Source organism: Phyllobates terribilis, unplaced genomic scaffold (genome assembly GCF_046119375.1).
Source record: "Phyllobates terribilis strain yellow unplaced genomic scaffold, ASM4611937v1 Scaffold_4__5_contigs__length_816908805, whole genome shotgun sequence".
NCBI classification, from domain to species: Eukaryota; Metazoa; Chordata; class Amphibia; order Anura; family Dendrobatidae; genus Phyllobates; species Phyllobates terribilis.
The window spans coordinates 217,294,435-217,313,225 of record NW_027362764.1 but is presented as its reverse complement, the minus strand read 5'-3'; the positions used below and the strand labels follow the sequence as shown (position 1 = coordinate 217,313,225).

General features: G+C 45.4%; 1 protein-coding gene across 2 annotated transcripts in view; it reads left to right on the top strand.

Annotated features, from left to right (window-relative positions):
• The first annotated feature begins 654 nt into the window (after positions 1–654).
• Positions 655–18,791, top strand: part of PIK3R4 (phosphoinositide-3-kinase regulatory subunit 4) — a 52,929-nt gene continuing 34,792 nt past the window's right edge. Inside the window, exons 1-3 of one of the 2 annotated variants that reach the window (XM_073678076.1) lie at positions 655–796; positions 8,609–9,382; positions 10,361–10,494. In XM_073678076.1, the coding sequence (XP_073534177.1) occupies positions 8,653–9,382; positions 10,361–10,494 (864 nt within the window). In that variant the 5' untranslated portion in view covers positions 655–796; positions 8,609–8,652. Of the gene's footprint in view, positions 805–8,608; positions 9,383–10,360; positions 10,495–18,791 lie in introns of both variants that reach the window. The other variant, XM_073678077.1, reaches the window with a different exon arrangement.

Genomic DNA, 18,791 nt, shown 5'->3' with positions numbered 1-18,791 from the left:
ATGCACATTATCTTCCCTCTGTTGCCTTCGTGTTATTCTTTTCCTCTACCTTGCCTCTCTGCTCAGTCCTTTGTTTATCCCGTTATTGCCTCATAGATTTGTATAAGCTGTCCACAATGTAACCGATTAATAAACGGAATTGCATTCTTCGTGTTCTTATTTGGGCCATTATGTACTCATTATTTTTTGGTATAAAAAGGCAGATGCTGCCTGTATAACACAGCGGGCATCTGGCAGGTGTGGTAAATTTACATCATGTGGTTGTGAAAGGGTTAAAAAATATAATAAAAAAATAAGCTCCGACATAAAGACGGGATATGGTGGCACAAAACATTCCTCCTCCACAAAACACGCTACATAAAAAATGTACGGAATGAAGGGCTCGCAATTACCACCAGATTAGTTATTGCAGAAGGTAAAAAAATCCATAAACAATGAGGGAATTTCGGTGTTATTTTTCTACCTTCACAAAAATGAATACAATTTAATAAATAAAAGAAAATAAAGTTGATTAATAAATAAGCTGTAACCTAAAAGAAATCCTCCCCAAAATGGCTGCCGCCGTGCAGAGACATGTTGGTGGGCTGCCAGGAGCCACAACTTTACCTCAGCCACTTCCCGCCGCACTGGTCAGCTGACCTAGTACTCTCCCAGCTCTCGCTCTGATTGGTCCATTCCGAGCCCCACGGTGATAGGCTGAGAGTCAGGAAGTGGGCGCTAACATCCGCACAAATGGGAATGTTGTGAAGATTCGGCTCTTTTATCCTCCGGTGTGCCGTGTGCGGCCGCGCATAAGGTAGGACGGTACGTGCTCCGTGCCACACTGCTCACCGTGCTCCTAGCTCTGCAGCCCCATGACGGCTCGTCCTGTTACACACAGCGGTGGTGGCTCTATAGTGTCCAGCATACAGGCTGCTAATGGTCCTGCTCACCGCCTGCAGGCAGTCTCCTGGCAATACAGGGTCCTCGTCCTGTGACCAGACCATTATGGACGCCCGCTCGCCCTCCATCACAGCGCTGCTGCTGATCACTATGAGGGCTGTGCACACTGACATTCTTTTGAAGAGCCTTTTGCGTCGGGTCCGCTAGAAAAACCGCCTGGAAAACCACTCAAAATATTTGAAATTCTTCCTAGTCATGTCTATTCATGTAATTCTCCTTGCAGGTCATGTGTTCGGTGTGTTCAGAGCTTTTCTTCCACTTCAGGGTTAAAAAAAAAAACAACTAATAGGAGAAAAGCGAGCTGGTCACTTCTGTGGAATGGATCCGGCTGAAAAACGCTCCAAACTAAGCGCTGTCCAAAAAAAAAAAAACCTCTCCAAAACAAGTCCAGGAAATGGAAGAACCCTCCCAAAGAAGGGGCCTGAATCTGTGTCTACTGAAAGCTGATTGTATTTGGCGATGTTCACACTTGAGGTTTTTTATTTTTGAATTTCTTTTATGTAACTAAAAGCGGCCTTTTACAGCACCAGCAAAAGCTTTGAAATGACTTTTCAGAAATCTCACGCACACACTTGTGCTTTATATAAAAAAAATCTGCAGCATGTCAACGCTATTCATGTTTTTTTTTTTTTTTTTCACCCATAGAAAACTGAGTGCAAAACCGCTGATATTTGTTTTTGTTGCGGGGGGAAAAAACTGCAGGTACAGCAGGATGCGGAACCCATTTATTTTTGCTGTTCCCCTCCCTAATGTCTTGGTATCCTCACATGAGCGAGGCGGTTAGTATCATTTTTTTATCGTAATGTAATGAGTACTGCATTTAAAAAAAAAAAAAAAAAAAAAAAAAATTATTGAATTATTAATTAAAAATGTTAAAAGTAAACCATGCTGCTCCTAATAAACATTAAAATTTTTTTTCCCATGTGACCAAATTGCCCTTTTTTGCAAAATGTTTTATGGTCTCGCATACTTTTTGCCCTGGTGGCCTAATACCTTGTGTTCTTTTTGCGCACAAGGTTGAAGCAAAGCTGAACTCCTTTAAAAATGCAGCTAAACCTGCATTTTGGCTGCACCTGTGGTTTGGGTGCTCTCCCTTGTGACAGCGGCTGTAAGGCTATGTGCTCACGTTCAGGATTTGAATGCAGAAAATTCCTTAAGGTTTCTGCATCTCTTGGCAGGAAAAACATTGTAGAAAAAAAACGTGTGGACGCGAAATCAATGCTTTTTGGCACTAAATAAAGATATTTGAAAAAAGTAATGTGGGACATCGCTTTAACCCTCGGATTTCTGTCAGACCTGGGGTGAGTACATTGGTTAATTTAAATGATTAAATAATGTGTCTGTTGTATTTCAAATAAAGTGTTTTACTGTGTGTGTTTATTTAACTCTTTACTTTAATTAGGTTTAGTAATGAAGGGGTCTGACACCTTGTCATCACTAAACAAAAGGGCTAGGTGTCAGCTAATCCAATAAACCCAATCTCATTAGCATTGCCATTCAAGTAATTTCTGGGGCACCTGAGAGCTGCTATTTTAGCCTAGGAATGTGCCATTAGGCAAACATGTTGCCTGGCTATTAATAACAGCTCACAGCTGTTTGTTTAGCATTTACGTCCCCACGATCAGCAACCAGCAGCTGTTTGGACACAGAGTATTTTCGCTGCGTCCAAAACTCTGTGTTCTAATGCCACACTCTTGTTGTCAATACATTCGGAGCCACCGCATATAATGACATTTCAATTGGGCAAAATCTGCAAAGGAGACTAGTGTCTCCACTACAGAAATTGATATGCTACGGGTGAGTTTGGGTAAGTGCCCACAATCAGGAGCCGCTGCAGGTTTGAAGCTGCTTGTTTATGCAGCGTCAAACTCGTAGAGTCCAGATGTTACAGCATAGTGGATGGGACGTCTACAAATCCCATGTACACTATGCGTGCATCTGAGGCTGCGCATCACCCGTGGACACTGACATGCAGCACATCTTTCAGGACCGCAGTATGTCAAATTATCTTGCGGAGTCGCTAGTCTCTGGCGCAGAAATTTGACCACTAGAATGTATTGAATGCGGTAAACCCGCATGGTTCAGTGAATACATCAGATTTACCTGCGTTCAGTAAAATGCAGCAAAAGTTGATGTAGGGCCCCCCTATAAAATCTAACCAGAAAAGGCTGAACAGAGAGCTGCCGGCTGATATTAATAGCCAGGGAAGGGGCCATGGATCCTGGCCCCCTCCGAGGCTAATATCAGCTCAGCTCTCAGCAGTCCCAGAAATGGTGCATCCATAAGATGGCGAGTGGGGTAATAAGGTTGGGGTTCACGTCAGCCTTGTATTGGCGGCTGACATGAAGCCCAGGTTATTAATGGAGGGTGTCTATAAGATGCCCCCATTACTAACCCCGTAGTAAAGGTTTTCAGTGTTTTTTCAATAAAGACACGGCCTGAATAAAGTCTTTTCTTGAAATAAAATTACACACATGTTTTTTTTTTTTTTTTTTATCTTAAGGCTATGTGCCCACGTTGCAGAAATGAAGCAGAAAATTTCTGCTTCATTTCTGCAAGTCCTCTCCCGGAAAAACGCATGTGGAATTCCGCATGCGTTTATTGCTCGTTTATCGCGCGTTTTCCACATGCGGAATTGCCTTGCGTTTTTAATGCATTGCACAAGGCAATTCCGCTTACGGAAACGCAAAATTAATGAACATGCTGCGGATTTTTGAACGCAGCATAAATGCTGCTGAAAAATCCGCAGCATGTGCATAGAACTTGCGGAATCCCCTTGGGGACCATGGGGAGCGGATTACCTAGCGTTTCACAAGCGTTTATGCTGCGGAAATTCCGCAGCATATACGCTTGAAAAACACAACGTGGGCACTTAGCCTTAGTTTTGAAAAGGAAATACAAATACAAACATCGGGTACTAGTTGTGCAGCAAGTAGTAGGTCAAACATGACCACATAACCATAACAATAACCAGCATTTCCAAAACATTTGAAAACAAACACAATCCAAAGTAGAGTCGCTGGTAATACATTGGTTTTGGCTATGTGCCCACGTTGCGGAAATGAAGCGGAAAATTTGCTCTTCATTTCCGCATGTCCTTTTCCGGAAAAACGCTTGCGGAATTTCGCAAGCATTTATCGCGCGATTTCAACATGCTTAATTGCCTTGCATTTTTTATTGCATTGGAAAGGCAATTCCGCATGCGGAAATGCAAAGTTAATTGACATGCTGCGGATTTTTGTGAGCATCAGAAACACTGCGGAAAAATCCGCAGCATGGGCATAGAACTTGCGGATTCTCATTGGGGACCATGGGGTGTGGATTACCAAGCGTTTTACAAGCTTTTACGCTGCGGAAATTCCGCATCAAATACGCTTGTAAAACGCTACATGGGCACATACCCTCAACGTGTTTTATGATATACCAGCGTGGTGACTCAGACTTCAACATTAAGTCATTACATGTTCATGTAGATTAACAAATAAGGGTTATAAAAGAAAAACCGAGAAGTAGTTAAAACCAAAAACACAAATGCACACAAAGTCAAAGGGAAGTAGGGGAAGGGATGTATGTGTAAGAGGTTAAGGGTAACGTCAGAGAGGCTTCTGAACACACGGTTTTAATTTATTTTCAAATAAAAAACATTGTATACTCACCTAGCGCTTAGTTCCTGAATCCCTCGTCTCCTCTAAAAACAAAACAAAAAAATAGCCATATCCCTCACCTGTCTGCTGTCATGACATAATTCCAGTGTCCCACAGCAATCCCGGTCACTTCTACAGAAGCCACATCAATCACTGATGTGACTTCTGTAGAAGACTGCACTATACACTGACAGGTGTCAGTGTACATGGCTGCGCTGCTGGGAATGAGTTCATCAGCTGAAAAGCCCCTGTGACCTCATTTACGGCATTAGTGTTGCTTGGGTACATTCCCACGCAGCATCGGTGCCGTAAAGTGAGGTCCTGGAGCTCTCAGCTGATCTTCAGCTGATGAACTCAGGTGAACTCGGTCCCAGCAGCAGCGATGTACACTGCCGGGAGCGAGCGCGCTCCCGTCAGTGTATTGCCGGGTGATCGGGTCGCTAGGGGACATCGGGAGGACGCTGGACAGGTGAGAATAAGGTGTTTTTTAATTTAATATTGATTTTTACTTTTTTTTTTTTTTTAATTTTTTTAACCACCACGCACAGACACCGTCCGAGGAGACTACTCCCCTCAGCTGCTCCTGCTTCCGCTGTCATCAGCGGGAGCATCGGTCGCATGATGGAAGGAGTAGTCTTCTACCCTGGCTTGGGTACCATTTTTTGGTGCGTTTTTGCGGCGTATTTGACTCATTGACTTGAATTGAGTCAGTCAAACATGCAGCAAACAACCACAGAAAATCCACAAATATATTTATACAGTGCTGGCCAAAAGTATTGGCACCCCTGCAATTCTGTCAGATAATACTCAGTTTCTTCCTGAAAATGATTGCAGTCACAAATTCTTTGGTATTATTATCTACATTTAATTTGCTTGCGAGGAAAAAAAACACAAAAGAGAATGAAGCAAAAATCAAATCATTGATCATTTCACACAAAACTCCAAAAAAGGGCCGGACAAAAGTATTGGCACCCTCAGCCTAGTACTTGGTTGCACAACCTTTAGCCAAAATAACTGCAAACAACCGCTTCCGGTAACCATCAATGAGTTTCTTAGGGCCCCGTCACACTAAGCGATGCAGCAGCGATCCCGACAACGATACGACCTGTCAGGGATCGTTGCTGCATCGCTAATACATCGCTGGTGAGCTGTCAAACAGGCAGGCTCACCAGCGATCAGGGGAGCAGCGATATCGTGGAAAGAATCGTTCCACGATGTCCTGCTCCCGTTACCAGCCTGCTGCAAGCAGGAGCAGGCTGGTAACTATGGTAAACATCGGGTTACTAAGTGCGCGTGTGCCCCTAGTAACCCGCTGTTTACCATGGATACCACTCTGCTACGGTGCGCGGGAGCCTCCGCGCACCGTAGCAGAGTGGTATCCATGGTAAACAGCGGGTTACTAAGTGCGCGCGTGCCCCTAGTAACCCGATGTTTACCATAGTTACCAGCCAGATCGTTGGTCCCGCTGGTCACACACAGCGATGTGTGCTGGCCAGCGGGAGGCCAACGACCAAAAAATGGTCCAGGACAATTTGCAACGATCAGCGACCTCACAGCAGGGGCCTGATCGTTGCAAAGTGTCACACACAGCGACATCGCTGGTGAGGTCGCTGGTGAGTCACCAAAACCGTGACTCAGCAGCGATATCGCTATGTGAGACGGGGGCTTTACAAAGCTCTGCTGGAATTGTAGACCATTCTTCTTTGGCAAACTGCTCCAGGTCCCTGATATTTGAAGGGTGCCTTCTCCAAACTGTCATTTTGAGATCTCTCCACAGGTGTTCTATGGGATTCAGGTCTGGACTCATTGCTGGCCACCTTAGAAGTCTCCAGTGCTTTCTCTCAAACCATTTTATAGTGCTTTTGGAAGTGTGTTTTGGGTCATTGTCCTGCTGGAAGACCCATGACCTCTGAGGGAGACCCAGCTTTCTCACACTGGGCCCTACATTATGCTGCAAAATTTGTTGGTAGTCTTCAGACTTCATAATGCCATGCACACGGTCAAACAGTCCAGTGCCAGAGGCAGCAAAGCAACCCCAAAACATCAGGGAACCTCCGCCATGTTTGACTGTAGGGACCGTGTTCTTTTCTTTGAATGCCTCTTTTTTTTTTTTTCCTGTACACTCTATGTTGATGCTTTTTCCCAAAAAGCTCTACTTTTGTCTCATCTGACCAGAGAACATTCTTCCAAAACATTTTAGGCTTTCTCAGGTAAGTTTTGGCAAACTCCAGCCTGGCTTTTTTATGTCTCAGGGTAAGAAGTGGGGTCTTCCTGGGTATCCTACCATACAGTTCCTTTTCATTCAGACGTCGACGGATAGTACGGGTTGACACTGTTGTACCCTCGGACTGCAGGGCAGCTTGAACTTGTTTGGATGTTAGTCGAGGTTCTTTATCCACCATCCGCACAATCTTGCGTTGAAATCTCTCGTCAATTTTTCTTTTCCGTCCACATCTAGGGAGGTTAGCCACAGTGCCATAGGCTTTAAACTTCTTGATGACACTGCGCACGGAAGACACAGGAACATTCAGGTCTTTGGAGATGGACTTGTAGCCTTGAGACTGCTCATGCTTCCTCACAATTTGGTTTCTCAAGTCCTCAGACAGTTCTTTGGTCTTCTTTCTTTTCTCTATGCTCAATGTGGTACACACAAGGACACAGGACAGAGGTTGAGTCAACTTTAATCCATGTTAACTGGCTGCAAGTGTGATTTAGTTATTGCCAACACCTGTTAGGTGCCACAGGTAAGTTACAGGTGCTGTTAATTACACGAATTAGAGAAGCATCACATGATTTTTCAAAGGGTGCCAATACTTTTGTCCACCCCCTTTTTTAGGTTTGGTGTGGAATTATATCCAATTTGGCTTTAGGACAATTCTTTTTGTGTTTTTTTTCATTGAAGACAAATTAAATGAAGATAATACCAAAGAATTTGTGATTGCAATCATTTTCAGGAAGAAACTGAGTATTATCTGACAGAATTGCAGGGGTGCCAATACTTTTGGCCAGCACTGTACCTGTGGATTTGCTGCGGTTCAATTGAACTCAATGGGCGGAAGACGCTGCGGAAACGCTACAAAGAATGGACATGCTGCGGATTTAAACGCAATGACAATCCTGTCAGGAAAATTCCTGATCATGTGCACAGCACATCAGGATTGTCATTGCCTTAGGATTGCAGTCGGATTACCTAGTGTTTTTGGTGCATATCTGCGTGGAATAAAACACCTCAAAAACGCGCAGTGTGCACATAGCCTTACAGAGATATTTAAAGGGGTTGTCCAGGACAGAAACGGCCTTACCAACTGTAGGTCAGATTACCAATGCACAAGCAGGACAGAACTATTGATGGCCATTCAATTGATAAGTCATCAATATGAGATCAATTCGGGCCTGACACACAGCACGACCATCAATCCGCTAAAAACTGCACTGACAGCGGCAGAATGAAAATGTTTGTAAAGCGCTGCGGAATATGTTGGATATATATATATATGGATATATATATATATATATATATATATATATATATATATATATATATATATATATATAATATATATATATATATATATATAATTAAAGAATATAAGTGATGTTCAGTGCAGAACACCGTGGTTGTATGCATTGCTTAGTGGCATCATTCAGAGTGTTGGATGGAGTTATACTTTGTGATGTCAATGAAAGGGGTATCGTTGGTGACAGCACTAAGGGGCTTCAATAGGAGCATAATTACCGTCTAAGTCTTGCAGTACATATCCATGTCTGTAATAGTTGGGTGATATGCCGTTCTGTGACTGGCTGAGTGCCATGATCCTGCCTACTCTGCTGAGTGTTGTTTTCTTTCTTTTGTAGAAGGTGGAGGGGGATGGATTAGGACTTTTGCTATAGGGCTCCATGATTTCTATGTACACCCCTACTTCATAGATACATTTTCAGTAAAGAAACTAGTCTACAACAAATACTGTGTGTGTATAATATATATGTATATAACATTACTTTATTTTCTTTTTGTCTACTAGAAAACTAACCATTTGGTTTTGGATGAAAACCAGGTTATTGGATCATGGGGAACCAGCTAGCGGGAATAGCGCCCTCTCAGATCCTGTCGGTCGACAGTTATTTTTCGGATATCCATGATTTTGAGTATGACAAGAGCCTGGGAAGTACACGGTTCTTTAAAGTTGCCAGAGCGAAGCATAGAGAAGGTTTGGTTGTGGTCAAGGTGTTTGCGATACAGGACCCATCACTGCCATTAACCAACTACAGGCAGGAACTGGAGGAATTAAAAATCCGTCTTTGCTCTTCCCAGAACTGTCTCCCTTTTCAGAAGTTCACTCTAAATGAGAAGGCCGCTCTGCTCTTCAGACAATATGTCAGGGACAACCTGTATGATCGGATCAGCACTCGCCCCTTCCTCAACAACATTGAGAAGAGGTGGATTGCTTTTCAGATCTTGACCGCCGTGGATCAGGCCCACACGTCTGGAGTGTGTCACGGTGACATCAAGACAGAAAATGTTATGGTGACCAGTTGGAACTGGGTACTTCTTACTGACTTTGCCAGTTTCAAGCCAACCTATCTGCCCGAAGACAACCCAGCAGATTTCAACTATTTCTTTGATACCTCCCGGAGACGAACTTGTTATATAGCTCCAGAAAGATTTGTGGATGGTAGCACTTTTTCTACTGAGCTAGAGTCTATCAAGGATCCAACTACACCTCTGGTGGATCTGACTAATAACAATCAACGGACGCGAGGGGATCTTAAGCGGGCAATGGATATCTTTTCTGCAGGTAACTAACTGCAAATTAATTTCTTGTCGCCTGACTGACGGGTTGGGTGCTGAGACCTCCACTATTTGCTAGCTTTAAAGGCAATCTCTCAGCAGGTTTTTGCCACCTAATCTGAGGGCAGCATAACGTAGAGAAAGAGACCCTGATTCAAGCGATAAACACTTACTGGGTTGCTTGTTGTAGTGTGTGTGTGTTTGTTTTTTATAATCTGTTTTATCAGCAGGAGATTATCACTAGAGGACTAGTAAACCTGCTGCCATGTAGTCCTCCGCATTCATGAGCTCTGTAGAACCCCACCCCCACTGATTGGCAGTTTTTTGTCTGGCACCTGTCTGTATACAGTGTAATCAGTGGTGTGGGTGGGGTAACACAGATCAGCATTCAGAAAACTGCTGGAGCAGATAAAATAGTGACAGCAAGCAACTCAGTAAGTGACACATCACTGGAATTACAGTCTCTGCCATTTCATCATGCTGCTTTCAGACATGGTAGCAAAAACCTGCTGACGGATTCTCTTTAAGAGGCTAATGCCTCGACTGCCTCTTCATTTGATGTAGTTGATGTTTCCATGCTCCTTGACTCTCATTTGAGAGCGGTTATAATTACTTGGCTCTGGTGAGTGCTGAGACGCTGTGCTGGGCTATCCTCCCAGAGGGCAGATGAGCTGTGCACTGGCTTGGAGAAAGTCTTTGTCCTCAAACCTCTAATGCTAGCTTCCTGGGGAGAGGCATAGGAGCATAGCACCCAGCTGAGGGCTTCTGCCTCTGGTAGGCACAGGATTCGGTGGACAGAAAAACCCCTGAAAGCTCAATATATAAACAAAAATTGGGCTGGCTCATAGGGGGTAAAAAGGAAAAAAAGTCGAATACTCAGGAACAGTGGGAGTAAAATATGAGCAAACCTGAATACTGACCTGGTGACAGGTCTTCTAATACCCTGTGCTAGAAGACTTCTTGTTTCATCTCTTTCTCCCGGCAGGTTGCGTTATAGCAGAGCTATTCACCGAAGGAGTGCCATTATTTGATCTGTCCCAGCTTCTCGCTTATAAAAAAGGACAGTTCTCTCCAGATCAAGTGCTCAGCAAAATTGAAGACAGCTCTATAAGACTACTTGTAAGTACTGACAATATGGCCTTACTCATTCTGGAGTGATGATCTAGTCCATAGCAGCATAAATTACATTTTTTTTCCAATACATTTTTTGTTGGATAAAATAACCCCTTTTTAGGCTGGAGTCACAGTAGTGTATGACATCGGATGCGATATGCTAATGACACTTGGCTCCTGCTCTGCTGCGAGTGTGATCCTAGTGTCAGTGCTCCGTGCTCCGACTGTCTCGCATGAGAGGATTGCGGCACAGCTGCAGAGGAGACTGAGAAAGTAATTTCTTCATCTCCTTTATTAGCTGTCTCTGGGTATGTCGGACTGCACTGGCATGATATCTGCGTGCAGTCCAATGTTTCACACACACCCATAGACTTGTATGGGTGCGAGGGGGCCGAGTCTCGATGCCAATCGTAGCATGAAAAATAATCGCTTATCTGCACTGCCCAATAGTATAATATTGGGCCGAGTGCTATCCGATAAAACATCACACAGCACTCGGCCGTGTTATACGTTAGTGTGACTCCAGCCTTAGGCCACGGCCCCACTATCAGTATTTGGTCAGTATTCAGTCAGTAGTGGGAGCCAAAACCAGGTGAGGAACAATCAGAGAAAAGGTATAATAGAAACAAGTCACCAATTCTGCATTTATCACCCACTCCTGGTTTTGGCTCCCACTCCTGAGAAAAAATACTGACCGAATACTGATAGTGGGGCCGTGGCCTTAGTCTGAGAATATTTTGGTGCAATGTACTTTGAGATCCACTAGTGACAGAGGCACACAGATATTAATAATTGGGATAGGATATCTGTGTGATCAAGCTACAATATGCCTCCTCACTCGTTCATCTCTATCGAAAATAAACCTTGTTCCTTACATGTGCTGCTGTGTGAAAGCCAGAAGTTAGCAAGAAGGCAAGACACTTTAGTAATTAGCAATAGAACTTTTTTTTTTTTTTTTATCATAACTATTTAGTATATACTTCTCTGGCAAAAATTAAGAGACCACTGCAAAATTTTCATTTTCTCTGATTTTTCTCTTTATAGGTATATTTTTGAGTAAAATGTACATTATTGTTTTAGTCTATAAACTACTGACAACATGTCTCCGAAATTCAAAGCTAAAAATGTAGTAGTTATTTGCAGCAAATGATAAAGTGTCAAAATACTAATAAAGAAACAGTGCATTCAGACCTCAAATTACTCATGTTTTAACTCAGGAACAGTTCAGAAATCAGTATTTGGTGGAATAACTATGATTTTTAATCACAGCTTTCATGCGTCTTGGCATGCTTTCCAATAGAAAACTGTTCAGTGGTCTCTTAATTTTTTTGCCAGAGCTGTATAAGTAGACTGTGTTGATGATAGAAGGCACAATGCAAACATTGAAGAGGCTGCTGCGCTCACTTGAGCATTATGATCCTTACAGACAGCTTATCAGCAGGGGTGCCAAGAGTCTGACTCCCACCGGTCTAATGTTGATGGCCTATCCTAATAAATAGTTCATCAATGTTCTGATTTGACCCTTTTTAAAATGGACTAATCTGGCAGAAATCCCCCAATCAACGTAGCAAAGGCTATGTGCCCACGATGCAGAAATGCTCCGGATTTTTTCCTGAGCGTTTCTGCATCTCCCTGGCAGAAAAAACGCATGCGGATTGTACATGCGGATTGTACATGCGTTTTCCTGCCAGGGACATGCGGATGTGAAGCGTTATTCACTGACATTTCCGCATGCGGATTGACAAGCGCTTTCCAAGCGATTAGCATCACTTGGAAAGTGCTTGTGACAACTAGGTCACACTATATAAATCTATGCAAACAGCATGGATTTATATAGTGTGAACCGAGAGAATGGTTAAAAATAAAAAAATAAATATATACTTACCCTCCGATGGCCCGCACTGGCTTGTTTCGCTCGGTCCCAGCTGCCGGCAGCAGTGGATTGAAAGATCTGCCGACGTCAGCGTCGCGTGACCCGTTACATGACTCTGACGTCAGCGCAGGTCCTTAAATCCACTGCAAAGTGCCGGGAAGCAAGTAGGAGCGCAGCGCGGGCCGCCAGAAGGTAAATATACATTTATTTTTTATTTTATTCTTTTTTTTACAGATTTTTTAATGGTACCTCTGTGTGGATGAGACTCTCCTCTCATCTACACCCGGGTACCATCCGCACATTAGAACGCACCAATTACGCAAGTGCAGATGCAGTCTTGCGGAATTGGCGCGATCTAATGCAAGTCAATGGCGGCGAAAACGCAGCACTTCCGCAAAATAATTGGTTGTGCTGCGTTTTTTTCCGCAATGATAATCCGCAGCGGAAATTTCCGCAGCATGTGCACAGCACATGCGGATTATCATTGGGGAACATGGCAGGCCTTCTACCATGCGTTTTTAATGCGTTTCCGCAGCTGCAAAAACGCTGCAGAAACGCATTAAAAACGCATCGTGGGCACAAAGCCAAACAGGGTTCCTAGCAGTTGTGATTGAGAGAAGCAGACAAGCTCAGTGCTTCCCTCAAGGTCCTTTTCAGTTGGTTGCCCGACCTCCTTGTCCAGTCACTTGTGATTTTATGGGTTGCTTGTTTGATCTGCTTCTCTGGCATGGCAGAGATTCTGTTAAATGCTTCACTTGTACAGGTGTATAAGGAAAAAAAAAAAGGGAAAATTTCAGCCTACCATGCATATGCCATAAGGGTCCACTGGTGCACGGAAATCCTTGGTAGTAAATGCAGGGATGAGAAGCAGTAGGAAGTAGATTAGAAAAACTCCAGCACCTTCTCCGTATCCATCACAAAAGATGTAGAGTTAAAACGTCCATTTTATTAGTTCCATTAAAAAAGCGCCATATGTAAGGCAGACCTTATGCGTTTCAAACCAAACAGGGGTTCTTAATCATAGGTTACATTGCTATAGATAAAAGACATATATATACATATGGACTGAAAACAAAAGAGAAAATAGGGTGGAGACAACAAAGAACAGGAAGTTCATTAGTGAATGAAAATCCTCCTAAGGATAATTGTTCAGTAATATACATAAATAGTGTTGAGCGATACCTTCCGATATCGGGAAATATCGGATCGGATTGGATCGGACCGATACCGAAAAAGTATCGGATATCGCCGATTCCGATACCGGAAACCAATGCAAGTCAATGGGACATAAATATCGGAATTAAAATAAACCCTTTCTTTCCTTGTAGGTTATTTCTACATGAAGGAAAACAACTAAGAATAATGTAGAATGTATTGGGGGAGGTGGGGGAGACAATAAAGGCATAGAGGTTTAGCCCAGTCAAATGGAATAGCAGGAATTAATATTTTTTTATTATGTTCTGAGTTACGGAAATATTAACTATGTTAAGTATTTTTATATTTTGTCAGATATTTATGTTTCACTACTTCCATGCTCTTCACCTTCTTTTTTACTTCTCCCACACTTTCTCCTTCATCATCCTCAGCATCTTTTTCATCCACTTCTTCTTCACCTTCTTCTTCTTCACCTTCTTCGTATTATTCTTTTTTTTACATTCTTCATATTCTACTTCTTCATCTTCTTCATATTCTTCTTCTTCATCATATTCTTATTTGTGACAGGCATTCCTGTAGTTGTTATCTATAAAAGGTTGGACATTACACCTTTCGTTCTGCCCGTCACAAAAGATTTACAACAGGATTTGTCCGCGTTCAGTTTGGCCTGCAGCAGCAGGTCTTTTCCAGGGGCACCACGAGGAGGAACGGACTCACCCCCATACACTACTTAGTCATCTTCTGCTTATAATTTAGATATTATCTTTTGCTCTGATTTTTAGTCTTATGCTTAATGTTCTTCCGCTTTTTGTTCTGCAGCTTCTTGTATTTCTGCTTCTTGGTTTTCTGTCTCTTGTTTTTCTGTATCTTGGTGCTTGTCTTCTCTTCTTTGTCTTCTTGGTCAACTTCTTCAGGGTCATCTTCTTGGTCTTCTTCGGGGTGGTCTTCAGGGTCGTCGTCTTCGGGGGTCCTCGTCTTCGGGGTCCTCGTCTTCTTCGGGTTGGTCTTCTGGGTCCTCGTCTTCGGGGTCCTCGTCTTCTTCGGGGTGGTCTTCAGGGTCCTCGTCTTCTTCGGGGTGGTCTTCAGGGTCCTCGTCTTCTTCGGGGTGGTCTTCAGGGTCCTCGTCTTCAGGGTCATTGTCTTCGGGGTCCTCGTCTTCTTAGGGTTGGTCTTCAGGGTCCTCGTCAGGGAGATCCAGAGTGATTACCAAGAACCATTTCAAAAAGCTTGAACTTGGAAATGTAGCAGAAGGTACAAGAAAGCTGAGGAACTACCGAGGACCAGCTGACGGTACTGGAACCCGGATGGATAGCAGAAGGTACAAGAGCCAATGGAACTACCGAGGACCAGCTGATGTTACTGGAACTCGGTTACTAAGCAGGAGGTACCTGTGCCAGAAAGCACTACCAAGGACCAGCAGACGTTGGTGGAACTTGGATACCGAGAAGGAGGCACCTAATCCAAAGGCACTGCCGAGAACCAGCTGACGGTACTGGAACCCGGATGGGTAGCAGAAGGTACAAGAGCCAATGGAACTACCGAGGACCAGCTGATGTTACTGGAACCCGGATGGGTAGCAGAAGGTACAAGAGCCAATGGAACTACCGAGGACCAGCTGATGTTACTGGAACTCGGTTACTAAGCAGGAGGTACCTGTGCCAGAAAGCACTACCAAGGACCAGCAGACGTTGGTGGAACTTGGATACCGAGAAGGAGGCACCTAATCCAAAGGCACTGCCGAGAACCAGCTGACGGTACTGGAACCCGGATGGGTAGCAGAAGGTACAAGAGCCAATGGAACTACCGAGGACCAGCTGATGTTACTGGAACCCGGATGGGTAGCAGAAGGTACAAGAGCCAATGGAACTACCGAGGACCAGCTGATGTTACTGGAACTCGGTTACTAAGCAGGAGGTACCTGTGCCAGAAAGCACTACCAAGGACCAGCAGACGTTGGTGGAACTTGGATACCGAGAAGGAGGCACCTAATCCAAAGGCACTGCCGAGAACCAGCTGACGGTACTGGAACCCGGATGGGTAGCAGAAGGTACCCATGTAAAAAAAAAGTTCAAGGCCGCGAGCCGGCCGCAGTTACCAAAACCCACAGTCCTACAGAGGGTGCTTGTCCTATTGGCACTATGGAACCAGCCTTCATTGCCAGATCCCGCAGCCCACATAGGAGTCACCTAAACTGCAGGCACCATAGAGTCGGCTAACCCGACCGCAACACGACAGGACAACGCATTGGAGGCAAAGTGACGTTGACACTACCCGGAAACAGCTGGCGTGCTGGAACCAGGCTGGGCAGGAGGGAGTACCCGTGCCAAAGACACTGCCGAGAACCAGCTGACGGTACTGGAACCCGGATGGGTAGCAGAAGATACAAGAGCAAATGGAACTACCGAGGACCAGCTGACGGTACTGGAACCCGGATGGGTAGCAGAAGGTACAAGAGCCAATGGAACTACCGAGGACCAGCTGATGTTACTGGAACTCGGTTACTAAGCAGGAGGTACCTGTGCCAGAAAGCACTACCAAGGACCAGCAGACGTTGGTGGAACTTGGATACCGAGAAGGAGGCACCTAATCCAAAGGCACTGCCGAGAACCAGCTGACGGTACTGGAACCCGGATGGGTAGCAGAAGGTACCCATGTAAAAAAAAAGTTCAAGGCCGCGAGCCGGCCGCAGTTACCAAAACCCACAGTCCTACAGAGGGTGCTTGTCCTATTGGCACTATGGAACCAGCCTTCATTGCCAGATCCCGCAGCCCACATAGGAGTCACCTAAACTGCAGGCACCATAGAGTCGGCTAACCCGACCGCAACACGACAGGACAACGCATTGGAGGCAAAGTGACGTTGACACTACCCGGAAACAGCTGGCGTGCTGGAACCAGGCTGGGCAGGAGGGAGTACCCGTGCCAAAGACACTGCCGAGAACCAGCTGACGGTACTGGAACCCGGATGGGTAGCAGAAGATACAAGAGCAAATGGAACTACCGAGGACCAGCTGACGGTACTGGAACCCGGATGGGTAGCAGAAGGTACAAGAGCCAATGGAACTACCGAGGACCAGCTGATGTTACTGGAACTCGGTTACTAAGCAGGAGGTACCTGTGCCAGAAAGCACTACCAAGGACCAGCAGACGTTGGTGGAACTTGGATACCGAGAAGGAGGCACCTAATCCAAAGGCACTGCCGAGAACCAGCTGACGGTACTGGAACCCGGATGGGTAGCAGAAGGTACCCATGTAAAAAAAAAGTTCAAGGCCGCGAGCCGGCCGCAGTTACCAAAACCCACAGTCCTACAGAGGGTGCTTGTCCTATTGGCACTATGGAACCAGCCTTCATTGCCAGATCCCGCAGCCCACATAGGAGTCACCTAAACTGCAGGCACCATAGAGTCGGCTAACCCGACCGCAACACGACAGGACAACGCATTGGAGGCAAAGTGACGTTGACACTACCCGGAAACAGCTGGCGTGCTGGAACCAGGCTGGGCAGGAGGGAGTACCCGTGCCAAAGACACTGCCGAGAACCAGCTGACGGTACTGGAACCCGGATGGGTAGCAGAAGGTACAAGAGCCAATGGAACTGCCGAGAACCAGCTGGCGGTGCTGGAGCCCAGGGTAAATACTAAAAACAGAAGAGCCAGAGGTGTATTTGGAGGAGGTTTTAAATCTGTACTACAGTGGATGTGGACAAAGCAGGAGAATTTGCCGGACACACAGCTGGGGATCAGCTGACGTTACTGAATCCCAATAACACTGGAGCAAGCGTTGACTGTGCAGACGGCACTTCTGAGCAGCAACTAGCGGTATTGGAGCCCAGGGTAAATACTAAAAACGGAGGAGCCAGAGGTGTAATTGGAGCAAGTTTTAAATAAGTAGCACAGTGAATATGGACAGAGCAGGAGAAATTGCCGTGAACACAGCAGGGGAACAGCTGACGTTACCGAACCCCAATAACACCGCAGCAAGTGTTGACTGTGCAGACGGCACTTCCGAGCGCCAACTGGCGGTGTTGGAGCTCAGGGATAATACTGAAAACAGAGGAGCCAGAGGTGTAATTGGAGCAACTTTAAAATCTGTAGTAGTGAGAATGTGGACAGAGCAGGAGAAATTGCCGTCCGCACAGCAGGAGAACAGCTGACGTTACTGAACCCCAATAACACGGCAGCAAGTGTTGACTGTGCAGACGGCACTTCCGAGCGCCAACTGGCGGTGCTGGAGCCCAGGGATAAGAATGAAAACAGAGGAGCCAGAGGTGTAATTCGAGCAACTTTAAAATGTGTAGTACAGTGGATTTGGACAAAGCAGGAGAAATTGCCGTCCGCACAGCAGGAGAACAGCTGACGTTACTGAACCCCAATAACACGGCAGCAAGTGTTGACTGTGCAGACGGCACTTCCGTGCGCCAACTGGCGGTGTTGGAGCTCAGGGATAATACTGAAAACAGAGGAGCCAGAGGTGTAATTGGAGCAACTTTAAAATCTGTAGTAGTGAGAATGTGGACAGAGCAGGAGAAATTGCCGTCCGCACAGCAGGGGAACAGCTGACGTTACTGAACCCCAATAACACGGCAGCAAGTGTTGACTGTGCAGACAGCACTTCCGAGCGCCAACTGGCGGTGTTGGAGCCCAGGGTAAATACTAAAAACGGAGGAGCCAGAGGTGTAATTGGAGCAAGTTTTAAATAAGTAGCACAGTGAATATGGACAGAGCAGGAGAAATTGCCGTGAACACAGCAGGGGAACAGCTGACGTTACTGAACCCCAATAACATGGTAGCAAGTGTTGACTGTGCAGACGGCACTTCCGAGCGCCAACTGGCGGTGCTGGAGCCCAGGGATAAGAATGAAAACAGAGGAGCCAGAGGTGTAATTGGAGCAACTTTAAAATCTGTAGTAGTGAGAATGTGGACAGAGCAGGAGAAATTGCCGTCCGCACAGCAGGGGAACAGCTGACGTTACTGAACCCCAATAACACGGCAGCAAGTGTTGACTGTGCAGACGGCACTTCCGAGCGCCAACTGGCGGTGCTGGAGCCCAGGGATAAGAATGAAAACAGAGGAGCCAGAGGTGTAATTCGAGCAACTTTAAAATGTGTAGTACAGTGGATTTGGACAAAGCAGGAGAAATTGCCGTCCGCACAGCAGGAGAACAGCTGACGTTACTGAACCCCAATAACACGGCAGCAAGTGTTGACTGTGCAGACGGCACTTCCGTGCGCCAACTGGCGGTGTTGGAGCTCAGGGATAATACTGAAAACAGAGGAG